The 26,883-nt window shown below is 34.6% G+C and overlaps 2 protein-coding genes across 3 annotated transcripts; both read right to left on the reverse strand.

Moving 5' to 3' along the window:
- Window positions 1-1,028: 1,028 nt before the first annotated feature.
- LOC130957304 (pectate lyase-like) lies at window positions 1,029-4,607 on the reverse strand. Of its 2 annotated transcripts, none has more exons than XM_057884172.1 (3): window positions 4,405-4,607; window positions 2,775-3,459; window positions 1,029-1,543 (listed from the first exon to the last, which is right to left on the reverse strand). In XM_057884172.1, exons 1-3 carry the CDS (start codon window positions 4,605-4,607, stop codon window positions 1,079-1,081), a joined length of 1,353 nt encoding a protein of 450 aa, XP_057740155.1. In that variant the 3' UTR covers window positions 1,029-1,078. The 2 variants fall into 2 exon arrangements, with proteins under 2 accessions (XP_057740155.1, XP_057740156.1); XM_057884173.1 differs by having other exon boundaries at window positions 2,775-3,438; window positions 4,405-4,470.
- Window positions 4,608-14,540: 9,933 nt separating this feature from the next.
- Window positions 14,541-21,151, reverse strand: LOC130955954 (FACT complex subunit SSRP1). The gene is made up of 16 exons (XM_057882969.1): window positions 21,010-21,151; window positions 19,926-20,111; window positions 19,711-19,816; window positions 19,021-19,157; window positions 18,408-18,491; window positions 18,232-18,326; window positions 17,964-18,072; window positions 17,729-17,815; window positions 17,542-17,634; window positions 17,171-17,368; window positions 16,925-17,070; window positions 16,688-16,835; window positions 16,234-16,332; window positions 15,942-16,118; window positions 15,080-15,158; window positions 14,541-14,981 (listed from the first exon to the last, which is right to left on the reverse strand). Exons 1-16 carry the CDS (start codon window positions 21,061-21,063, stop codon window positions 14,854-14,856), a joined length of 1,926 nt encoding a protein of 641 aa, XP_057738952.1. The 5' UTR covers window positions 21,064-21,151; the 3' UTR covers window positions 14,541-14,853.
- Window positions 21,152-26,883: the final 5,732 nt, after the last annotated feature.

The raw sequence follows: 26,883 nt of genomic DNA on the forward strand, positions 1-26,883 counted from the left end.
TTGTCGTTATTAACTCGAAAGTGTTGAACCGGGTAACAAACTCAATGCAAAAATGCTAAACCGACACACGTATCCCGTCAAGAAGACGCTTGACTGATTCGCACATCTAAAAATAACACGCTGACATGCAAGGTACTACATTTGAAAAATGGATTTCCTACGTTAAAACGCAGAAATGATTGAGATTAGTTTGATCAGCCAATTTTAAGTGTGATCAGTTTCAAACGATATATATTATCAATATTTAAAAATTAAATCGAATCGATCGATTCGATTAAAAAATCGATAAATTAGATCTTAAACTAATTCAGTCTAACATTTTAATCGTTTAAAGAATAAAATCCGTTAAAATCGAACAAAACCAATTAAAATCAGTACAAACCGATTAAAATCGCAAGTCAACAATTAATAAAAGAAAATTTCTCTTTAAATTCGAACTTAGTCCTCTTTATATGTAGAAGCTTGGCTGCCTAGGCCAAATTGTTTTTTATTATATATATATTTTTAAATATATAACATATATAAATTAAATTATATTCTAAAAATTTAATTTATTAATTATAAATTCTGACAACCATGATATTTTTTTTCAACCACTACTAAGATTCGAATTTGTGTAGCTTTGGTTTGAGGCAAATACTTTTGCCATTGAAACACATGCCTTAGCCACTGACAACATGATATTAAATGTACAGTAAAATTATCTATCAAAATTAACTACTAATATAAAATATATATTAAAATATAAAATACATTATTGAAAATGAGTTAAATAAGATATGTATTTATACATGAATATATAATAGTTAATGTTAGTTATTAATTTTAGTATATAAATAATATTTTTATATATTTATATATATATTTTGTGTGATTAATCTATACGTAAAAAGAGAAAACGCGTATTTACCGTAAAATATTTAAGAATTAGTGCTTGCACATATGGTACGGCGATTCATCTAAATCAGGGGAATATCACATTAATAATCAATTATCAAAACATGTGTTATGTGTACATGGTTGCATGTTTTAGTTTGAATGATATGCACACAAAAAAACAAGTGATGATAATAGGTATCTAGCAAGGCCTGCCAACAACGCAAGTAAGAGCACCAGCATAACTAGTGAGTCTATTAGCATGAGAACCATGTCGAGGGGTCATGAGGAACCCCCTGAAGGGTAGATTGGTAATTGGAGCTCCAGACTCAACAAACCTGGCATTGTTCATGAAGAGGTCATTCTCCGAGCGCCACTGCCAGTTGGCCCACTCCTCGGGCCTGGCGTAGTCGCGGTGGGTGACCTCCTTGGCCGCCATGTTGTTTGGAGCGATGAAGCGGTTGCCCTGGCTTAGAATTGTTGGGTTTGAGCTTCCTCCAATGGCGTACATGAGCCAGTGAGTGTAGTCGTTGTTAAGAACATGGAAGAATCCGAATCTGCACCTCGGCATCCTTTGAATCAATCCTTGTCCGAAGTGGTTGAATACCACGGTCACTTGCATGATCTTGTCCCTTGTGAATCTGTCATCAGCTCCAAACAACATCACCTGCAAATAACACCATGCACCCATACATATTACTTCATTGATAGCACATATGCTAGTATGTAAGGTTTTAGATTTTGCAAATCAATCAACATTAATAAATCTAGCAAATCAATCAACATTAATAAATAATCAGTTAATATGAATTTTGAATGTAAGGTTTTAGATTTTGCATATATATTCTTTTAATGTGCAAAATTTTTGTTAACTAATTATTGACTTATTTTTATTGTTGTGCCTATAGGATAGTAGTATATTGAAGGTTAAATTTTAGTATAAATGATTCATACAAAAATGCTAAATACTTGAGTAAACTAAATAATTAGTTTTAAGGTAATTAGTCAGGTGAATATGTCTAGACAGTTTGGCTAAATTATTTAGAGTTTAATTAGAGAAGTAATTTTTTCAATGCATTGGTCAGCATTTTGAAATTATCTTTTATTTTAAATTATTTTAATCTTAAAACATAAATCCTCTAAAAAATTATAATGAAAAATTGACCAATATTAATAGTTCATTCTTAAAAATTTTTTATTAAGTAAGGAGTACAGCAAATTAATTTTTTATTTATTATATTTTATATTAATAACTCAAATTTAGTATTTAAAATTTAGAGTTTATGAATTATGATTTAAATTAATATCAAGACTTTATAATTTAGAATTTGAATTTTAGTGTTCAAGAAACTTATTTTTTACTGAAGGCATAAGTATTCGCTAATATTAATCAATTAAAAATTAATGAATAAAGTGACAAATAAATTACAAAAAATTTATACTTTTTGGATATATTAGTTTTTTAAAAAAATACTAATAAATATTTTAGGATAGTAAATTTAGAATATTATTTTTAAATTAGTCCTTATATGATTAAGATAGAAAATTTTAATTTAAACAAACTTATTTATATTTATTATGTTAAAAAATTTTATTAGTATTTTAAAAAAAAAATTAATTTATTCAAACAAAAATGTTATTTGTATATTAAAATTAGTTACTAAAATTAGTTATCGATATATTTATATATAAATATATATGTAGTTTAATTTATTTTTAATATATATTTATATTTCAACATATATTTTATATTAATAATTAATTTTAATAACTAATTTTAATATATACATAGTATAATTCTTATTTAAAATATAAATTTTTAAGAGTTTATTTTTCGCTCAACTCAATTAATTAAAGTATGATAATATGTACTTGCACTTAGTTTTAGTAGTACTTACATCGTTGTGTTTGGTCATATGGCAATTTGAGATGGTGATGCCAGTGGAACCGGCAACAACATCGATGAGGCCATCCTCGCAGTCAGACATGGAGATATGATCGATCCAAATGTTGCTTGACCCAAAGATGGTGATGCCATCACCATCACTCCTCATCCTCAGACCAATATGATCTGCACTTGACCTTATCATGCCACCAGATCTGGACCTCACTCCCTTGATGCGAATCCCATGAATGATAACATTGTTCACGAACTGCAACGTTAGCCCGGCGCCGCCCCTGATCTGAATGTTGGCGCCGCGCCCGTCGATCGTCTTGTCGGAGGTCACGATCAACTCTTGCTTCAAGTTGATCAACATGCTTCTTGCAAATATGATCCACACTGGTCCCCTCAGGAGGACTCCGTATCTTAGGGTTCCGGGTCTAGGGTTTATCATGTCGTTGTCGGATTCGTCAGTGACGACGTAGATTGGGCCGCCTAAGCCTCCCTTGGCTCTTCTTCCGAATCCCTTTGCGCACTCCGCCAGCCTGAAGCGGTTTCTGGCCCAATTGGGATCGCACCTCCAACAACCGTCTATGGGGTTGGTGGCTTCACAGATAAAACGTCTGTTCCTTCTCTTTATCTTCATCAGATTCCTCCTTGATTCAGTTTTGTTCATGAATCTAAAAGACGCCAAATACACACTTTAATTTCAGTTTTCTAATTGAAGTAATGTTTAATTGCAAAAGAAAAAAAAGGAAGAAGAAGAAACTTGATCCGTTGTTTACAATGCACTTCATTCAATTTTACCCAAAATAAGAGGATTGTGATATAATATAAGTCAAGATCATCAATTTGATTCATTTATTAAAATGTAGTTGTTTTTTTTAGGATGATAAAAATAAGAAATATTATATAAATAAGTGTTTTTCTAATTACCTCCCAAAGATTTTTTTTTCTATTTTTTTTAAATTTAATTTTAATGTACTGTCAGTGTAAAATAATTTTATACGTGTATTCAATTATGTAACGTTACATTAATCAAAATAATTATCTTTTACATTTTTCATGTAAATAATTATCCCAAAAACTAGATATAATTACACGACTGTGTAAAACGCTTTACAATGCATCAAATTAAATTCATTCTTTTTAGTCATACAAAAAATTTCTAAAACTAACATAGATTTTTATTTTGAAAAAATACAAAAAATTTTAAAAGAGAAAGAAAGAAAAGAAAAAGCAGAAAAAAGAATATGGAGGAAGATGAGGACAAATAAATAAAAAAAATTGTGGCAGAAGAATAGAAAAAGAAGAAAAAGGGGGTTTTGGGTAAAAAAAAAAGTTGTTTATTTAACACTACTAAAAAAATAATTAGATATTTAATCGAGTAAAGAACTTAAATTCATTGTTTATATAAAAATATTCCATATATATTAAAATTTAATCACTAAATTAACTGCTATATATATTCCTATATATTCATATATTTTTAGAATATTAGATGTGTACGACAAAAGAAAAGATCAACCACTTCTACAAGAAATTATGCATTCTAACAAGCTAGAGTTAATAATACTTGTATATTAAAAAAAAAAAACAAAAACAAAAACACACATATATGATGAGAGTTAGAATTGAATAATTACAAGTTAACATGATGGTTGAGTTCGAATGTAACTTCCAAAGGGTCTGGGACGTAAGTTTTGAGGGCAAGTTCATAAGCAATCCTCTCTTGTTCTCTGAGATGATCATCAAACACCACATTCCCACCAGCTTCAATGCATCGAACAACAATTGCCAAAGTAGCCAAGAAAACAAATGTAACCTTGTTAGTTGCACTTCCCGCCATTTTTGTCCCTTTTTTTTAATATAATTAAATATATATAGTTATATATTTATAATATATATATGTATATTTTTTTTTTAGGTGAACATATGTATGTATATATATATTATATTGGCAAGGGTTCCTGGCCAAGGTCTATTGATTTTTGAGCAATTAAGCCCAATATGAATATGACCTTGCCGTTTGCCTATACCAGTTTAATGCCTAGGGAACATGGCCATGGCATAGAAGGCATAGAACTTATTAATGAGAAGTTGGCATGTTTAAATAACAATGTTGTTAATTCTAAATTTAGATATAGAGCTATAGCGGATAAAGTGGCCAACCACCGGCTATAATTTAGTTTTCTTTGGTTGGTTTTATCGTCTAAATTTGATCAATGACTCTGGTGGTTATTGGGAGCTGAATAGCAAGGACAACCAAATGTTTGTGCATTTTATTAGGGTTTTGTTATGATATTGTTTTAGCTTAGATCTTAATTTGGCAATGCAAATTTTCAGTATTTCTTGATTTTCTTCAGTTAATTTGACCACACGTTTGTTATGTTGACTTGTTCAATGTTGTGATTAGAAGGGTTTTTCCCGAGTGATTTTAATTTTGCTATTCTAACGAGAAAAAAGAAAAAAAAATAAAGAAGACTTTTGGTAATTACTAATGTATTTCTAGAAGGAAAAATTTAGGGGCAGCAATTTTATTAAAGGAAAAGTCTAGGGGCTAGCAATTTTATTGCATTTTGACCAGTATGTAACCAGCAGAGAAATGTGAGCCATTGGATGAAATCTCACACCAATCTCACACCATCAAATTATTATTGATGGCTAGTTGATGACTACCAATCACAAATATTGCTGGTCCCCTAGCATTGCTCTTTATTAAATTGTATATAACTAGCAAAACAAAAACAAAAATGAGTAATTCTACACCATTAGAAAAAATCTTACACCATTAAAATATTATTGATAGTTATTCAATAACTATAAATTATAAAAGTTGCTGACCCCTAACACTCCTCTTTTCAGAAAAGCCAGCAGGAAAAATATATACAGTTTGTAGCTTACCAGTTACCACCACTACAAGCATAAAAGCATGAGAAGAGACAACACTTATTTTGTGAAAGAGAAAGTAATTCTGGTTATTAATTAGTTCCACTCCCATTTAATTTCTTCCACTACTCATCCCCTTGACAGCTTTATCTAAAGCCAACACCCGCCATCTGTCTTCCTTATCATCCTTCTTTCTTCAATAACCAAAGTGTAAAGCTTTCCTTCCTACGGCATGACCATCAGCAGGGACGAACACCCAGCTCTTTTGAAAATTGGATCGGAAAATCAAAGGCTAAAAGAGTTTCGATGCATTTACACTATCACACTAATACACATGCATACAACATTAATAAAAAAGTTTTTCAATAAATAAACCGAGAAAGCAAACTCAACAAAACTCCTCCTAGTAACAAGCAATAATAATGTTGGGATAATTTGGTCCTATGCAGTTTAGGCAACTTCTCACAAGTAGAAATCCTTTTAACTTGTCTGGCGTAAATGCAACTCGTTAGTATCTACTCCTCGATCTATCTATAGTGTGTCTGTCTAGCACTGAAACTCTTATCTCTCCTCAACCCCACAAGGCCACAAGTGTTACGACCCCAAGCAAGTTTAGGTGGTTGCCCTAGAAGATTGAGGACGGTTTCTCCTCAATCAGATCCAACAAGAAAGTTGAGACAGTAAGTGATCTGCAATAGAACTTCCAAATATAATTCGTCTGCTGACAATAACATAATTTAGCTAGGAAGAGAAGCTACAGTACTTTGACTAAGTACTCCAATGGACACCTTTTCTGCAAGCTGTAAGTTTAGATTTAAACATGAGAAGTGGTATCCTCCCACAATACAAGATATTAATTGGCAAGAGTTGATGACGCCGGCACGTTGCTTGGGTCACCAATCTTGGCGATGATAAGAACCTCACTATGGAGACATAGTTTAGATTCACCAATCTTGGCGAGGTTAGCAACTCCATTATGGTGAAAATAGCCATGAACCCACCTTGGTCAGCCAAGGTAAGGATGCACCTCTTACTCTCAAAAGAGTCTAGAGGAAAATAAGCACACAGCTTATTTCATATTCAAAAATCAACTTCAACTCTATTTCATAAATAAAAGATACATGAGTTATTTATACTAATAGGAGAAAGAAAAGTCTTCATAACTTGGACGATGTAGGACTAATACATAACACAAAGTTTACTATCCTAAAGAATATGAGACTTGTATTCCCTTATTAGAATTAACTAATATAATTAACCTACTAACTCTAATTGCTCCTGCGTCATTCTCCTTGGATTGAAAGAACTCTTGCGTAAAAAGACTTGTGATAGCAGATGATCAATCTATTGACGAATCCACACCAAAAGATCGATCAACCTCATTGATGAATCCACACCAAAAGATCCTAGTGGTGACTCCACACCAAAGACCCACACTTACAAATCAGATAAAATTTTACAAAATCCGTGGCAGACAATTTCATTGACGAATTCACACCAAAAGATTCCATTGGTAAATCTATGCTAAAAACCTGCACCACAAATCAAATAAAATTTTACTAAAGCAAGGTGAAGGCCACAAGGACCGACCTTGCTCTGATACCAAACTGACGCCGAAATGTCGCTTAGGTCACCAATCTTGGCGAGGTTAAGAACCCCACTATGATGACATAGTTTAGATTCACCAATCTTGGCGAGGTTAGCAACCCCACTATCGTGAAAATATCCATGAACCCACCTTGGTCGGCCAAGTCAAGGATGCACCTCTTACTCTCAAAAGAGTCTAGAGGAAAATAAGCACACAGCTTATTTCATATTCAAAAATCAACTTCAACTCTATTTCATAAATAAAAGGTACATGAGTTATTTATACTAATAGGAGAAGGAAAAGCTTTCATAACTTGGACGATGTGGGACTCATACATAACACAAAGTTCACTATCTTAAAGAATATGGGACTTGTATTCCCTTATTAGAATTAACTAACATAATTAACCTACTAACTCTACTTACTCTTGCGTCAGTTGATTATGTCATATGATGCAGTCTCACTATATCACCAGTACAACCTCAAGTAGAGTAGAGTTTCTTGTACAAATTAGTTAGGAAATTTGTAACTAGCTAATTATATCCTATGCATGTAAGTGTAGGGAAGTCTGTTATGAAGTTTGCTATATAAGGTAAGAGTGTAAGTTTAATCTTGTTGTGATCTTTCATTGTAAGATCAAGTAATATTAATTTCATTTCTTCTCTCCGCTCTTCTCTCTCTAACTCATCATGTTCTTAACACCTCTGAATTCTATTTTCACATGGTGCGGTAATTTTCACATGGTGCGATAAGCGTGAACCTAAAAGATTGAACACGATGATCCAGCGAAAGATTGAAGAAGGAAGCTTGATCCTCTGGAATCTTGGACATCAATTGAAACAAGATCTGGAGTAAGCAATGATGGATCTAGTTGGAGAGTCCAACTCCTGATCATCATCTTCGTTTGCGAACTTGGATTCTCAAGGAATTTTTGCTTTCTTGAACTAGCTTTCAGCGATTTAGGATCACATCAATCATCAAAGTTCTTAACAGAATCAAAATCCGGCGAGTTATCTGTTTCTTCGTCCCTCCAAGAATCCTGGTACTCCTATCACTAATATAATCTTGAATGATAAAAATTACTATAGTTGGAATCATTCTATAAATTTTGCTTTAAAATCAAAGAACAAGCTTAAATTCATTGATGGAAGAATAACCAACCAGACAAGTCTGATCCTAATTTTGAAGCATGGGAAAGATGAAATACATATGTAATTGCTTGGATAAATCTCTCTTTGAAACCTGCTATCTCGCAGAGTGTCATATGGAACAATATAGCATTTGATCTTTGGGATGACCTAAAACATAGTTACTACCAAGGGGATAAATTCTGTGTAGCAGAATTGCAAGAACTGTATACTGTTAGACAAAGAGATATGACTATCACAACCTACTTCATAAATTAAGATCAATGTGGGAAGAGTTGGACAACTTTAGAGTGATTTCAGGTTGTGAGTGTGGTTCAAATTGTAAGTGTGGGTTAGGAGAGGTTAGAAGATTCAAAGCTAAAGATCAAGTTACTAGGTTCCTTAGAGGTTTGAATGAGCAATACTCTAGAGTTAGATCACAGGTGATGCTTATGGACCCTTTTCCGAACATAAACACAGTATTTTTTCTCCTCACACAGCAAGAAAGGCAGTTTCACAGTCTAAGCATTGATTCAAGCTCTGATAAAAGAATAATAGCCCAAACTAAGTTGCTTCTCTCTTGAACACTGATGATGGTGTGTATAGCAAAGAGAGAGGGAGGGGCAGAGGGAACAAAGCTCAAGCCATGGGAAGAAATCAAAGAGGAAGGAACAAATCACAATGTTCATATTGTAGAAAGACTGGTCATACTATAGATACATGCTATAGGAAGCATGGGTTGTCGCCACACCTAAAACAAAGACAAAACACTGTTTTTGTCAATCTGAGTGCAGCAAACCTGAGGAAGCAAATGACAAGCTTAATACACCTTGCAGTGGAGAAGGAAGCAATTCAACAAGCTTTTATTTCACTCTAGGGCAGAAGACAGCCTTGCTAGCACTCATCAACAATAGCGAGCACAAGCTTACTCAAAATGTTGTCCCTCATAATATACAGCCTTTACCAATGCCTCATCTAGATAGTTTGGTAAACATCATGCACTTTAAATCAAATGTTGCTGCATTAAATTTTTCTAATACAAAGGTTGCATCTTGGGTTTTGGACACAGAAAAACTGACCACGTTTATTCTTTATATGATTTTCATACATATCATGAAATAGCTCCTATTCTTGTTAAATTGCCCAATGGTGAACTCACCATTAGTAAAATTGTTGGAACTATCATTTTCTCCAATGATCTATACCTCCTTGATGCATTCTATATACCATCCTTCAATTTCAACTTTATCTCTGTTTCGAAAGCCACATTAAATCTGCATTGTCATATGAATTTTACTGATAAAGTTTGTAAGATACAAGATACCAACTCAGGGAAAGTGATTGGTACAACTGAGACGAGTAATAGACTCTACACATTGACTAATGAGGCTTAGGAAAGAAATTCTGCACCTATTACCAGTTTATTAGCTACATCATCCAACACAAACAATTCCAGTACAAGAAATAAGTATACAAACTTGTGGCATTTTAGACTTGGAAACTTGCCCATTGAAAGATTAAATGTAATGAAAGATGTTTTCCTTTTATTGATTGCAAAATTACTATTGAACCTTGTGATATATGTTATTTGGCAACACATAGAAAGCTGCCTTTTACAAGAAGTAATCACATATCAAAAAATATTTTTGACTTGCTTCACATTAACATTTGGAATCCCTTGACAATTCCTTCAATCTCAGGCCACAAGTATTTCCTTACTATAGTAGATGATAAATTCAGGTTCACTTGGACTCATCTCATGAAAACAAAAGCTGAAGCAAGTTATATTGTCAAAAATTTTGTGCAATTTGCTAAATCTCAATTCAAATGTCAAGTGAAGGCTATTAGGACTGACAATGGTCCAGAGTTTCTGATGCAATCCATTTATGATGAACAAGAGATTGTGTATCAGACCCCTTGTGTTGAGATCCCTCAACAAAATACAACTGTTGAGAGAAAACATCAACACATCTTGGCTATTGCTAGAAGCCTACTTTTTCAATCTAGTTTTTCAAAGTATTTTTGGAACTTCATCATTTTGCATGTTGTTTACTTAATCAATAGAACACCTAGCAGTCACCTGCAAAATTTCTCCCCATATCAAATCCTCTATAACATCTTACCTGATCTCACATTTCTGAAGACTTTCGACTATTTGGTTTATGCAAGCACTCTCACTGCAGCCAGAACAAAACTTGATCCTAGAGCAAGAAAATCTATTTTCTTAGGATTCAGGGAAGGTGTTAAGGGATTTGTACTTATGAATATGGACAACAAATAAATTTTTCTCTCAATAAAAAAATGTGGAGTTCTATGAAACACATTTTCCTTGTTTGAAATTTGCACCTGACACACTATCCCCTGTTGAAACCAACACCATTAAACATGATCCATTCACATATGATTCTTGCACTTTTGTCTCACTAGCTTCACATTTTTTTACACCTGATTTTTCACTCGCTAATTCTTCAAACGCTGACCTTCCAAATGATTACGCACAACATCATGGTCCCCCCAATGATGTTGGACCTGATGCAGTCTCATCATCACACACACATACTAACTCACAGCATGATGCACACATACATAACTCCACACCTGCACCTACTCTAAGAAAATCCACTAGAATGAGGCGGCTTCCATCATATCTTCAGGATGATCAGTGCAGAGTCTTACTACTCAAGCCAGCTCAGCAAGTGGCACTCCAACCAAGTATCTCCTATCACAATTTCTATCATATGATAAACTTTCAAATAATCACATAGTATTTTCGATTGCATTATCTCTAAACACTGAACCTAAGCACTATGAGGAAGCAATGACTCAAGATTGTTGGAGAGAGACCATCAAATCTGAACTAAACTCTTTGAAGGAAAGCAAAACTTGGAGGATTTCTTCTCTTCCATCCGGCAAGAAGGCCATAGAGTGCAAGCGAGTTTTCAAAGTCAAACATAACTCCGATGGCATTGTGAAGCGTCACAAAGCGCGCCTTGTGGCAAAAGGCTATATACAGGTCCCAGGGATAGACTATAGGGACAGTTTTAGTCCAGTGCTTAAGCTAACCAGTTTGAGAGTGGTCTTTGGCCTTGCAGCTGCCAAGAATTGGTACCTGAAACAGATTGATGTTAATACTGCCTTCCTTCATGCTGCTCTGGATGAAGAAGTTTACATGGCGGCACTTTCTGATCTGGTTGTAGAGAGATGTTAGGTCTGCAAACTTGAAAAGTCCTTGTATGGCCTAAAACAGGTGAGCAGATAGTGGAGTAACAAATTGAAGTCAGTACTGATAGAACTTGGCTATAAACAGTGCAGGTCAGATTACAGTTTATTCACCAAGCACACGTCTTGTGGATTCACAGTTGCTTTGGTGTATGTAGACGATTTGGTTCTTGCTGGTAATGACATTTCAGAGGTTCCGAATTAAGGACATAGGTGACTTAAAATTCTTCCTCGGATTAGAGGTTTCCCAATTAGACAAGGAGATCGCTCTATAACAACGAAAATATGTGATTGACATGCTGCATGAATATCAAATGGAGGACTGCAAGCCAGTGTCTACTCCTATGGATTACGGTGCAAAGCTAAGCAAAGATTTTGGTTCACTATTACATGATGCTTCTCAATATAGGAAGTTAGTTGGCAAAGTATTCTATGTCACTCACACAAATCCTGACATCAGCTATGTCATTGGAAGATTAAGTCAATACCTTGACCATTCCACCACAGGTCACTTTGATGCTGCAAAGAGAGTGGTGCTGAAAAATGCTCCTATCCAAGGTCTGTTCCTCCTTGTAACTAATGACTTGTCCATAACTGACTTCTCTGACTCTGATTGGTCTGCCTGCCCAGATACGCGGCATTCCATCTCTGCCTTATTTTTATTTTGGCCCCGCCTTGATCTCCTAGAAAAGCAAGAAATAAACAACTGTCTCATGCAGTTCTTCCGAAGCTGAGTATGGCGCTCTCACAGTTGCAACCAAGGAAGCAATCTGGCTCAGCTACATCTTCAATGACCTGGGTATGCCACTCTCCAAGTCCATTAGCATATTTTGCGACAGTCAATCCGCAATTCACATAGTTTTCAACCCAGTCTTTCACGAGCACACCAAGCACATCGAAGTGGATTGTCACGTGATTCGAAACAAGTTCCTAGAAGGGCTCATCCACCTCCTGCCTATTTCGAAGTGGCTGATCTTTTAACCAAGCCTTTGTCCCCCGCCATTTTTGTTGGTCTCCATGCCAAGTCGGGACTCTTGAATATCTACACTCCCACTTTGAAGGAGGATGTTATCTGATACAGTCTCACTGTATCATCAGTAGTAGAATATAATTTTTTGTATAATTAGTTAGGAAGTTTGTTACTAGCTAATTATATCCTATGTATGCAAGTGCAGGAAAGTCTGTTATGAAGTTTACTATGTAAGGCAAGAGTGTAAGCTTAATCTTGTTGTGATCTTTCATTGTAAGATCAAGTATCATCAATTCCATTTCTTCTCTCCACTCTTCTCTCTCTAACTCAGTGTTCTTAACACCTCTAAGTACCATTTTCACCTATTAGATTATCTTTACTAAATTATAATAGAAATAAAATTTATCCAAATTTATAAATTTGTTATACATACTCTACAAGAATGACACGGGTAGATAAAGATAAATTTTTGCACTACTCAATCTTGTTTAGTCCTACTTTATTTTATACAAAACCCATTTCGTTACTAGTTGCAAGTAGGAAATTTAATATGGATATTCGTCCCACTTATATCTATCCCTATAATTTTTTAAATTGAATTTTTTTATTAACTTTTATATATATTTATATTATTTATTATATATATTAATTTTCATAAGTATACATACTGGATTTATTGAAAAGTTCGACATTGTCATGTGTTGAAAGAGATAATTACCACTCCAATTACTCCAATCAGGTAGGAGATTTTTATTGTTTTATTTTTGTCAACATATTAAAAAACGATAAACAAGCAAACCATGTTATTTGATTATTCCCGTTAAACTAATCATTTGTTAAAAATATGAAAATGATAGAAATATGTCGTAATAAACTTTTCATGGTCACCGATAAAAAAAATATATAGATCAGGTGAAATCATATTTATCTCAAATATTCATTAAAATCTAATCCGATCTTAGATACTACGAGAACACTTCCATACTACAAATATACTTGAATCCAATCGGATGAAAACCAAATCTAGATCTTATATTTTTTAATAGAGAGCTATACATTCAAATATTCTTTACAATTAAATTTAATTAAATTAACCTAAATTCAACAAAAATTATTTTCATTATATATAGTGTGTACACACACTTCACTAACACAAACAAAATCCTACTTCACTTTGTGTTTGTTTTTTACGCGCCTCCTCCTCCTTCTTCTATTGCTACATTTTAGTTTTGTTTCTTCTTCTCTTTTTTTTATGTTATTGCATTTATTATTTTTTTGTTTGATTTTATTTCTCTCAAGAAAATAAATAAAAAAATTTTAAAAAATAAAATAAGAAAAAAGATAAAAAAAAAAAAGATGAAAAAAAAAGACAAAACAGAAGATGAGAAAGAAAAATTCAAATGAAACGAAACCAAATGAATCTAAATTAAACTAAAAAAAATGAATCAAATTTTTTTAAAGAAAAAAATTTGGTCAATATTTAACAACAGCATCAAGTGAACCTCGATTAATTCACAAATGAACCTCAATTAGTTCAAATTTCAACAAGTACTAAAAAAATCCAATTATCAACAAAAAATACTAAATTCATTTTTAAATACAAATGAACTTCAAATAAACCAAAATTATTTAATAATAGCAACAGCAAAATCAAAATCAATAAAGATATTAACAAAATATTAGTATTATTGGTGATAACAAAAAAAAATAACAAAAAAAAAAGCACAACATCGGAAAAAAGAAGCAGCAGCGACAGCAGTAAAACGTTCGCCCATAAATTTAAAAAACTTAGTCAGGCTTGATTAGAATTATGATTTGGATTTTTATTCTCCTTAATATTTGATCTAGATATCATATTTATCTTGTTACCAGGTAACAAATTGAAGAGGCTCTATTTTCCTCGGAAAGGATCAACATTCGCACATTGTTTTTGCACGGTATATCTTTATTTGTATGTTATGCAATTTAAGTTTTTAAAGGGGAAGAAAATGATACCAACATTAATAGGAACAATTATAATGATAATATAAACTACAAATTGCTCCTACAATATGCTAATAATATCATGTATATCTCTTACGAATTAAACTGCTAATTGAACATTTTTAAGAACAAAGATAACTTCCAAATGAAGGCATGATTATAATTTTCTGCCACTACATAGTTAAGTATCTTAACCATCCAAACAAGCGGATGTTTGTACTCTGTAACCCATGGCATGCTAATCTCCAGCTCATTCCGGTTAACTTCACAGGTTAATATACCGTTAGAAGCTCACAAAATTACTTCAAAATCAAGTAGCTCAAGCACTGTCAGTCTCATTTCCTGAATCGATATTCACGGGTTGCGGATTCTTGTAGCCACTAATCTCATCCTTGTAACGTTTTTTATCAGCACGAGCTTTCGCCTCATATGGTTCCTTCTCCTCCGCTGTGCATTTAACAGGAAAATAATTAAATAAAACTTGGGCATAAGGTAAGCTTGGATCATATCTGACACTGAACAATTAAATTAGCAATCAGCCATACCTGACATCTTTTTCCATTTTTCTCCAAGTACTCTTCCAACATCCGTAAATGAAATTCCGGGATTACTTTTCTTTAGATTCTGCGATTAAAAAGGGGGAAAAAAAGTTAAGAAAATGTGAAAAATCAACTTATAAATCCCCACATAACAGCTCAGCAATCTCAGCTACAGTATCTAATTTCTTACAATTAATGCTAAGATCCAAACAACCAAATGCACCTAACACGCTGACAAGGAAAGTTGGGCTCCTCAGTCTCTCCCAATTTACTTAATTATATGCATGAATTTCCGTGTAAGACAGCATTTTTCAACTCAACCAAAAATGCTATGAGTAGTTTTGCTAAAGATCATATTTCCCAATACTGTAATCAGAGAATGAGTCCAGAAACAATGTGGCAGGATGCTCTAAGGTTTCTCTTGCACTAATATAGGCTTGCCAAAAGATTTCAGATTACCTAGAATCTGGCCTTATAAGAATCATACTGGAGAAACTTTACTCCAGGCACATATAGAAGTTATGACCGTAGTGGTTCATGTCATGCCACCACTCAATGGGAATCATATTACTCGTTAAATATATATATTGCATTCACATGATCTTATTAATTTGACACCCCACATCAAGATAAAAATTTATGTGAAGCAACATTATTTGTGTCTTGCTGCAAAAGTTTTCTGGATGCATCAATGCTCGACTTCCTCCTTAAATGATCTGCTAGAGCAACATAAGTAACTTGAACTACCAACTGGAACCCAAAATCATGAAGGGTAGGTATCCGTAAGGGGAAACTGAAATACTCTCACCCACATCCCCCAGTCAGCCTAAATCCAAATGGGCCTACCCAGATATGTACAAAATCGTACCTCTCTTTCCATTTGAGAAAAGAACATGAAACCAGACATTGCCCTCTTGGGTGCATTTGGGTCCTTTTTCTTTTTCTGCTTTTTCTTTTTTCCATCTTCATCAGCATCTTTTGATCTCTTTTTCGAAGTAGATGCCTTAGAAGGCAGCTCCTTCTTTGATTCCTTTTTGGCAGGCTTCTGAAAATCGACCACCATTGAAGTGTTAGATATGTTAAAGATTAGTAGAGGGAAGTAACCATTGTCACCAGATTATACCACAAGACAGCAAAGGCAAATAAAGTGAATCACTTGCCTCTTTCTCATCACCACTTATACTAGCATCAGAATCATCTCCTCCAGAATCATCAGTTGGAGAGCCTTCATCATCCTTGTCAGCAACAAAATCTTCATCCTGCAGATTATTTATCACATGGAATTTAGTACTGCATAGTGATATCTGGCCCTGATCCCACTAGATGAGGTCAGCTATGCGGATCAAGTGATGCAATTGCGCCTTGTCATAGACCATGTCTATGCTCAGCCCTTCGATGCTAGAAGTCTTTTGATAATTTCAAAGAGTTTTCTTGGGTTAATAATCAAAATTTGTAATTTACACTTTAAATACATGATAGCTATTAATCTAATGTATAAATAATAAGTCGATGATAAAAAAATGATGTCTCCTAAACTACAAGAAAAACACCATTTAAATATATGCTATGAGAAATTAAGGATAGGACACGGAGTGAAATGAAAAATTTAGGCACCTCCTCATCACTTTCATCACCGGCTTCGTTTCTGATGCGCTCGAGATGTGGATCAACAGCATCATCATCATCATTCTCAAGAACCTTAGCCATACCAACAGATCCTGGTTGGGCATCTCCTAAGTTCATAATTTTCAATCCCTTTGAACTGCATTTGAAGGAAAAACATGAAAAGTTAATAAAATAAGTAGTTACTTGTGCACATATGTAACAATGTGGCATCTAACTGACATTTACCTGATAAAACCATACAAATTGTGGTACTCATTTCTTTGAATATTACGAAAAAGATGCTCTTGATCAGACTTTAGTCTGACCAGAAGGTCAAAATAATGCATATTTGAACCACCAGCACCATGCCGCTGAAATTCAACATAGTCGATCTAATAGAAAAGACAGAACAATTAACCTCCAATATATATTCTCATTTGCATGTCAAATAGTAAACTATATATGTTCATCTGTGAGCACACTGCATTTTACCTCTTCATGAAGAATAAGAGTTGGAGGTTTAGGAAGAAAGAAGAAACTCTTCTCAAGGGGATAAAGAATTCCATCTTCAGCTTTTAAAGATGATTTCACTGCATAACCATCGTGGCAACTTCTAAATTTTCCTGGTTTGGTAACCTTGGCACCAGACAAACCACGCAATATTGTTGTGAACACTTCATGCATGAGCCCCTGATTATTAAAGAGGAAATAATCATCAATTATTCTATCACATGTAATAGGCATAGCAACCAGTTCCATGAATTCTTGCATCATTTAAGATATCCAAAATGTTCTCTCTTATTTTCCCATACAGTGAAGTACTGTGCGGTTATGCATCAATTAATAACAGTCTAGCCAAATACCTTATAGGATAACTCCAACTTGTCCTTGTACTTGCTGTTATAAAGATCTTCACTCATAGCCAACTCACTTTGAACAACATAATCAGTTTCAAACTATATAGATCAAACCAAAACAAAAAGACTGTTAGATCCAGAAGCAAGGAATATATGTATCCACTCAACTGGTACACCATTTTAACAATAATACCTGCATTACAATATGAGGGTACAGAGTTTGTCCTTTCCGAATAGGTGGGTCCAGACTAATAATAACGAACGTATGTGGCTGATTAGACTAGGGGTACATACAAATAAGAAACATGAGAATTGTCAGTATACTATAACAAGTCAGGATGAAAGAGACATCAACTAAAGAGATGGCTAGCTAGCTGCATCAAAGTGTTATTTGTAAATACAAGAATGCAAATGATCAAGGAATAAACCTTGGGAAGTAAAAATAGGCGAACTACACTGCTATACTGGATTTTGAAATCATTAGCCTGTCCCTGAAGCCGCAAGAATGAAAGATGTAGCTCAACACTATATCTTCCCCTACAAAAAAGTAGAACTTTTGGTTAAAAAAAGACCAACTAATTCTTTTCCTGAATTGAGACATCGAATCAATAGAAACAGGACAACAACAATAAGAAGCAAAAAGTGTTTGAATCATTCATGTGTGTTTAAATCTATATGTACATGTGAAGACATTACCTAGGTGTGAGGATCGCAATACCCTCAAATGTGACAACAGCATCTTCACCTCCAGCACCAACATCAGCCATGGACATGATTTTGTCATGGAAAACCTTACACCAACAAGAGTGTGCAAATGTCAGCTAAGTAGCAGTTATAACCACAACAGATGTCATCAAATGATGAAAAGTCACCTGAGCAGGAGGTCGATTTTCATCACCAACAAATTGCGTGTTAGAATTTGGGATGTGGAAACTTATCTCCATCAATGAATCTTTCTGAGACCATAATATACATAATATTAGACAAAAACAACAACAACAACAATAATAATAATAATAGTCCAGACTAAGCTTAGATTACGAATATTCTTTACAAATTAGCTGTGTTATTCTTGACTCTATGAACACTGCATTGTCCTATGGCCTAGTCTATCTAGAACAAGCTTTCTGAAATCTTTAGTGTGGTGAGTTTGCCCAATGGTTTCTCTCACCAAGTTCACAGGGTTTGGCTCTTGTAAAGAAGTAAATATATTGTGCCAATCCTTAGCTTTTTCTAATCTTTGGTGGACTCGATTACAAAAGAATGAAAGAATTTTTATGGAGTCCTTTTCAACTATAAACTTTATTAGAGTCAAGAATAACTCTTTTCACGTGGTGCTCTTTTCAATGTCAATTTAATGTGTTTATTTATCCAGATACAAAGGCATTAACATGAGTTGTTACACATTTTATTTTAGCATTTCGTTCTAGATTTTTGTTTCTTTGTAAGGATGCCAAAAATTTCCCGTTTCTTATGTGTATGTACCTCATTGGCTCCAGTTGTGTCATCCACATGAAACTCCAAGATCACATCATTTTTCCCCTGAAGCTGTGTCTGAGAGACATCAGCTAAAGACACTTCAAAAGCTTGTTTTGAACCAACCATGAAAGCCAGCATATTTCCTGAAACAGAACAAAAGTTCAGGAATATTCACACAGCACAAAAATAGTGAACCCAAGTATATCAAAAAGGATGCAGCATAAACTGAAAGGACACATTCGATTGCAAAGGAAAAAACCAAGAATAAAAGTTCCTCTATGAAAACCCCACTCCTCAAATGATTTTTTCTTCAGATTTTCACAAGATCAAAGTATAAAATAACGTGATATCTAATTTTACACCTAAATTGCACCTAGTGGGGTAATCTCAGATATTGATACTTAAATTTGTAAGAGAATTCAAACTTAAAAAAATAAAAATAAAAATAAAAACTTCAAATTAAGAACCAAGGAAAAAGAAAAAAGAAGGAACTAGTTCATGAACTCATGGTAATCTTCATGAATATCGATATGATAAACAAAGATTTGATATCAAAGACTTTGTTTCTCCAAACACACAATTTTCTGAAAGTATTAGGCATAGCAAGTATGGATGGCAAAGCAGAATGTTTGAGACACACAGAACAATCAAGAGGGAAAAGATTACAACACATTAATTCATGTATATATCACTAACCATTTAGATCAACTTCTCCCCAGTTGCGCCCACTTACAGAAAGCTGCTTCTCCTCTACTGCTATCCCACATGTATTTTGGAAAAAATTGGTCAAATTTGAAACATCCTGCCAGAATTGTACAAATTAACTCCATAAGAAAGATCTTTTAATAACTGAATGATTCTCTTGATCACAAAAGTATGTAAATGCACATTCAAAAGGGACGGAGAGAAACCTGGTCACGGAAACCAGTGAACTTGTAAAACAAACCGTCCTTGATCTGAACACCTAGTTGATTAGTCCTTGGAACCTTCATCCATGTCACTCCCATTATGTCAGCTTTATCGACTTCAATCAATTTACCACCCCCCTGTCTCTTCCATATAATACCTCCTGAATATATCTTCATCTGCCCTGGATTCTGCAACCCCAATCACACGAAAAGAAGTATTATACAAAATAATTTCTGGTTTCTCTGCAACTATTCACTTATTCACATAAGCTTTACTCTTCTCTTCTTATAAGAAATAATGTAACTAATTGTATTGTTTGAAAAAGTTAGCAACAAAAAATTGATCAAACAAAGCTTGCCATGGAACAGGTAAATAGGTAATGCAACCATGATTAAGGGAGCAGATTCAACGTTACCCTATGTGTATTAATTGAAGAGAAATGATATTTGAACCACCCTTTATGCCCTAGTGTTCATCAATCGAGTTCAGACAATTTTTTTATCTTCTCCGAATTCTTATCAGTCACTCGTGGTTCAAACTCACAAAATGATTTTCGTTCCATTCTCTACTTTCTACTTCGCTACTTTCCCCTAACTCTCAAAAGTTTCTAATAGTAGTCACTAAAAACCAAAAAACTTTAACCTATTCACAACGTAAAGTTCTTTCTTAAACTAAACCCTAAGCACAAAAGACGAAAAACAAAAGTAAGTAACGCAGAATAAAACCCTAAGATTTGCTCGCTAAACCAGCTGGTTTCAGGTTCCCGTTTCGCTTTTTCACATCGTCACATCAAATTCCACACAAAAAAATTAAAAAATAAAAATTCCAAAAAAAAAAGAGTAAACTTCCAGCAGCAAAAGAAAGCCGCCAAACAAGGGCAGCAGTGAGTGATACAGATAAGGCGAAGAAATCAAACATTTCGTGGAAAATTTCAATGCTGGTTGCAGCGAAATTCAAAACCAGGGTTTAGAAAACAAAAAAGCAAGAACAAAATCGTGGTTCGAGAAAGGAAAAAAAATGAATAAAAAAGAAAAGAAAGAACCGAAAGAAATTAGAAGATTGTGGAGATTGATGAAAAGAGCTTACGGTGCCTCCGCGGCCACCGAGGGTGATGTTGTTGAATTGATGACCATCCGCCATGGTCCTTATGCTGCTGTTGTCGATGCTCGAGGGTGAGGGTGAGGGTGTGGATGGGATGTTGGCAATGAAAATGTCTCTCGTATTTATTTCATCAAAAGTAGCGGAAGCGCGAACGGTACTATTTAATGACCACATGAGCCGGTCAGGTCCGTGTTTTAGATAGACCGGACTCGGTCATATTTTTTAACCGCCATGTGATGATTATGTAATGAGTAAAAGCCCTCTTTCAATCTTTAATTTTAACAATAAAACTTTACATCCAATCAAAATATTTAACCAAATCTAACTAAATTGTTATAACAGCTTTTTAAATTATACTTCTCATTCTCCTTCTCCTTCTACTTCTCCTTTTACTTCTTTTTCTTTTTCTTTTTCTCTTTCTCTATTTCCTTCTCCTTCTCCTTATCTGTTTTCTTTTCCTTCTTCTCCTCCTCCTCTTTATTTTTCTTCTTTTTCTTCTTCCAAATTTGCATACATAGGTTCTTCTTCTTCCCTTTTTCTCCTCCTCCTCCTTCTTATTTTTTTCTTCCAAATTCACGCATGCAGGTTTTTCTTCTTCTTTTTTGTTATCCTCATCACCAATAACACCAGCATTTGCAAACATATTTATTGGTTCTTATTTCTCTACTGCCATCATTAAATAATTTCGGTTCATTTCTTAATTTGTTTCGGTTCATTTATGTGTTAATTGATGTTCACTTGATACTACTAATAAGTATTGATCAAATTTTTTATTTCTTAAGTAAATTTGGGTTTTCTTTAGTTTAATTAGGTTCATTCGGATTTAGAAATGAATTCGAAGTGTTTTTGTTAATGATGTGTTCTTGTTTCCTCCTGTTCGGTCCTTCAATTGCCTTAGTTTAGGTGAAATGCCCTTATCCATGATCTGTTGGAAAACTTCCACTATCGGGACGGTCAAGGGGGTGTAATTTGTGAACTTTTCTATTCAGGGAAAAGGCTTGAATGGTCTCCTAAACGTCATTTCTCTCAAAGGGTCCCTTGGCTTCTCCGGGTTGACAACCTGACGAGTGAGCGGGCTAGCTGCCGTTTGTTGGCGGCTACCACCTGACTGACCTCCTCGTTATTTATATACTATCTTGGCATGCAATGTATCTCATGTAATGTACAAACAGGCTTGATGGTCAAGTATTTCTGAAAGTCCTTGTTCATTAGGCCTTTAGTGAGGCACAAGTTGACCACGGAGTCCGTAAGGCCATCAATCTCTAAGCGCTCATCGTTGAAACGGTCCAAATACTTTCTAGTAATCTCGTGGACTCGCCAACCCATTGTGTTATCCCCAAGAAGTTGAGTGGGTGCTTGTCTTGGCGATGCGAGTGGCGAACTAGGCTAAAATCTTAAGAGAAATGTCTAAAAAGGTGGTTATGGAGCCTTATAGAAGAGAATTGAACTAAGAGATCGCCAACCCAACCAGGGTCATGGAAACGCCCAGCATTTAACCGCATCTCCCACAGCTTCTAGGTTCATCCTGGGTTCGAAGGCCGTGATGTGCTCTTGTGGGTCTTTGGTACCATCATACCTCATATCCATCGGCTTGTCAAAGTTATTGGGTAGACAGACTTTGAGGATGGAATAGTGGAAGGGGGTGGCGTTGATCACCATAGGATCTTGGCATTTCCTTTTCTACTCCTCTTTACATTCCCGGCTTCTCGATTTGTCTCGGGAGTAAAAGGGCTGGGTACGACTGTTGGTTTGGTCGCGCCCCTCGTCCTCCTCCCCCTCAAGTTGTCTTTCTCCTTATCTTCTCAACGGGGACCGAGTGTAAAAATGGCTAAGTTGGGCCTCTGCGCGTGAGCAAGTGTTTCAGCTAACCTCAGGGTTATATCGGTCTCTCGCCGCCAACTTTCTTCTGAGGTTTTGAACTCTATGCCTAAGTTCTTGCATGATCCTGGAATTATCGTTGCTCGTACCCTCCAAACGGACGCCTTTTGGGGGACTGCTCATGGGAAAAATCATGGTCAAAAGGGGTTTGTCGCCTCTAGGACGTCCCCATGCTCAATCTATTCATAAGGCGACCCCCTGCCGCTTACTGTTCGCCTCTTTTCCAGCCTCGTCTTCTGGGTGGAGGAAAACTTCCATCCTCAGCTCGCGTCAAGTCCCCATAGATGGCGTTATTGTTCGGTAGTCAGTTAGACCGGTTGAAGAAAGATCCTTGGAAGTGAGGATCAGGATCTGAATGAGAGAGATAAGGTGAGGGATCGAGCCTGTGAGTCATCGGTTGGTTGGCAGGTGGAGCCACCTGTAAGGATACTCCGATACCAAAGTAAGGATCCGTACGATGAGGCAGCTAATTAGGGTTCTAGTGACGTACATGAGGATAGGGGTAGGTCCCTCTCCTTTTATCCTAGATTATCTGGGTGGGCCTTCTTTCGCCAAGGCCTAACCTTTCGAAAGCTTCCACCAGCTATCAAATCTCGAGAGATCGAGATATGTACGGGGTGTCATGGCGTACGGACAAAGTCAGATCCGTTTGGTGGACCCCAATCTATAGAGCTGAGCCAGAACATAATACATTATATAATATAATTTATCAATTTACAAAGTAAAATGATATTTAGATATTTAAGGAGAGGTAACATCGGTTTAATGCAAATATTTGTAAATAGTAAATTTTCAGTTAATAAGAAAGTTTATATGTAAATTTATAAAACTTTACATCCTATAGCAATTTATATGCATTAAACATAAGAATGTAATTATTTTTAATTATTGTATTTGAGTAATATTAAACTGTACTTTATTTAATTTTGTAATTTTTTTATAAACAACGGGGCATTAAGCCCAGACAAAACAAATTAGATAGTGTTAGTACAAATTTTAAACTATTGAGAAATTCAAATATGATATCTACTAACTCATATGAATTGAGTCAAAAAGATCTAGGAAGAAACCAGTTGATCATGCATGGTTGAAGTTCTGACATAATAAGGACTCGACTTAAGGAAGCAAAACTTTGTCTATGAGATGAGTCAAGTCGAGAAGGACCGTCAAAAGTTTAGACTTGCACTTGGTTTTTATCCATAAGCACTATACAAAATATGGAGCTTAGGCTACGTTTGTTTCTTAGAACATGACAATTTGACAAGACAAGACACTGAGAAGTGAGAACAAGACATAAAGGACAGAGACACAAAACTTTATGTTCTTGTATCCTGTTTGGTGATAAATTAGAACAAATTATAAAAATCTAATTTATTCTTATTTTTTCATTCAAAAAATTTGAGACGAAAAATATAATAATAAAAAATATAATTATAAAAAATTAACAAGAATAATAAAAGAAAAAAAATTTATATCCCTTGTTAGTGTCTCCGTGTCCTTCCTGTCAGGATTGACACAAAATACACTAATTCAGTGTTCCTGGACACATTGTCTCTGTCTATGTCTTCTCTGTCAAACACGATTTTGTGTCTCTGTGTCCCTATCTCAGTGTCATGTCTCTGTAAACAAACGCAGCCTTAAAGACCAAGGTAAAATCAAAGACATGAGGTGTCCACCTTAGAGAGCAAGGTCCTTCATAGTCAAGGCAAGGTAGTGGGTTGTAAAAACCTAAGAAAACAGAGAAAATTAGATCGTGTCACAAGAAGAGCATTTTCTAGTCCACTCCTCATGATCTATAAATAAAAGAAACTCAGATGAGTTCATAGACTTCAATCTGATCACCTCACCATTACACAAAACTATGCAATTTTTCTATCACACTGACACAATAGAAACCAATGAAATGTAAGTACATGTAAGTGTATGGAGTCCACTTTTTATTTATTTCCTTTATTTTCTTTTTTTCCCTTTGTTCTTTCCTTTCCTTTTAATTTATTTTATTTTCAATTTCTTTGAGCATTTCTTTTCCTTTCTTCAAGTATTTTGCTTTTTTTAAATCTTAATTTTATTTTATTATTTATTTAAAGTTTTTATTTATTTTATTTCCTTTTATTGCAATTCTTTACATTAATTGCCACAATTTGATATCTTTATACACTTTTCGACACAAATACTAAGTAATTTTCGAGTTGATCTCACTCTTTTTTGATACCCTGAGATCTTGATATAAGCTTGATTTGACACTTTGTCGAGGTTACAAAAAATAAAGTGAAACAAATTGGTACGTCTAGTGGGACACTGAGTTAAGCAACGTGTCAAACTTTGCATGTAATTACGCAGTGACAAATTAATAATGTCTGATAGAACATCTACTTCCACTAATACGTCGAACAGTGATACCGAAGAAAGTACAAAAGGCCTAGAAATAGAGGCTATTTTGCAAGTACCTCAAGTCGAAGGATGAACCCTGTGATTACAGAAGAAATCCCTTCGACTGTGTTCACTACATGGCCTCTATATGAATTGCCTCTAAATTATTCTCTGCCATTGAAAAATCCCAACACGAGATATATGAGAGGTACAGCCACTACAAGGGAGAATCACTTGTATAACCTTACACCTCTTACAGGTTACCCTCCAGTGGGCATACCAGGTAACTATAATCCTAATATAGAAAATTATAATGCTTATTAGTATTTAATGAATAATCCCCCATATTTAGAATCAGTACCCATGTCTTCACAACCTACATTGATGATGCCAAACGTCTTTTTGACACAGGGTACAGGGGCAACCCAGTAAGGTTGCCAATTGGTGAAGGATGTGCTTCTATATTTCTAGAGATGTCGAGACAAGTTTCTGTTGGAATAATGTCTCCTAACACGCTTGAATCTTTTGCTGTATTTAGACAACAAATAGAAGACTTAGTTAATATACTTACCCAGCAAATGGCTATAATTTTAAATCTAATCGTGAAAAATGATAATGCAAGAATAGAGTAGATAGCTCGACATGTCGATGATATTGTAGGAGCAATTAATTGACCGTTTGTATCGCTGATAAGTGGAATGCATGCAAACAATCCTTAAGTAATTCTGAATAGAGGATATGATCCAAATAGGGTTTTAAACGGGTTTAGAGCAAATAATGTTGCTCAAGATTATGGTAAAAAATAACCTAAGTTGTCGAACAAATCTTCAATAGGGCAGGATTTAATATAGGGGTGACAAATCAACCCTATTTTATCTCTTCCTTTTTAGATTATGTTTTGCAAGCTGAACTCCCCAAGGGAGTCAAAACTCCAAAGTTCTTCACTAAATTTGCAGGTAAGAGTGGGAAACCAATTGTCGAGCACATAGCTTGTTATACAGTTGAAATTGGTGAATTAGCTGGCAATAAATACTTGAAAATTAGGTATTTTTTCTCTTCTCCGATAAAGAATACATTCACAGGGTTTTCAAATTTACAACGTAACTCAATCTATAGTTAAATTTAGTTAGAAAGAAGTTTTCATGATTAATTCTTTAGAGGTGAAATGAAAGTAACTTCATCTGATTTATTCACAGTGAAAAAGAAAAATTGTAGTCAATCGATGACTACTTGATATAATTCAAGAATATGAAAAACAAATATTTCACTCCTATTCTTGAACCTGGTATAGTCAAAATGGTCATCAATGGTCTTGACTTCAATGTTCGAAAGAAATTAGTGAACCAGCAATTCCTAGGCTCAGTTAGCCAATAAGGTTAAGCAAATTGAAAAGTTGAATAAAGAAAGAGAATAAGATGAGTTGATCAAAGGAAAATTTTCTTTAATAAGAAAGTGAGTTATGCTGATAGTATGAGAGAAGAATAGTTGAATAATAAGTCCGTCTTTGCTGCAAAACTAAAATATGGACCACATTATGTGTATCGATCTCTTAATCTAGCAAAAGACAAAACTCCTTTATTAGGAGAAAAATGGTATTCTTTCGACTTGACA

Source organism: Arachis stenosperma, chromosome 10 (assembly GCF_014773155.1).
Source record: "Arachis stenosperma cultivar V10309 chromosome 10, arast.V10309.gnm1.PFL2, whole genome shotgun sequence".
NCBI lineage: Eukaryota > Viridiplantae > Streptophyta > Magnoliopsida > Fabales > Fabaceae > Arachis > Arachis stenosperma.

Coding starts and splice junctions, on each gene's coding strand:
- LOC130957304 (XM_057884172.1), bottom strand. CDS start 4,607: ATGGCGGGAAGTGCAACTAACAAGGTTACATTTGTTTTCTTGGCTACT. Junction 3,460..4,404: donor CTCAACCATCATGTTAACTT/GTAATTATTCAA, acceptor CTGAAATTAAAG/TGTGTATTTGGCGTCTTTTA. Junction 1,544..2,774: donor ATATGACCAAACACAACGAT/GTAAGTACTACT, acceptor TGTTATTTGCAG/GTGATGTTGTTTGGAGCTGA.
- LOC130955954 (XM_057882969.1), bottom strand. CDS start 21,063: ATGGCGGATGGTCATCAATTCAACAACATCACCCTCGGTGGCCGCGGA. Junction 18,073..18,231: donor ATTGCGATCCTCACACCTAG/GTAATGTCTTCA, acceptor ACTTTTTTGTAG/GGGAAGATATAGTGTTGAGC. Junction 17,816..17,963: donor GCCTATTTTTACTTCCCAAG/GTTTATTCCTTG, acceptor ATGTACCCCTAG/TCTAATCAGCCACATACGTT.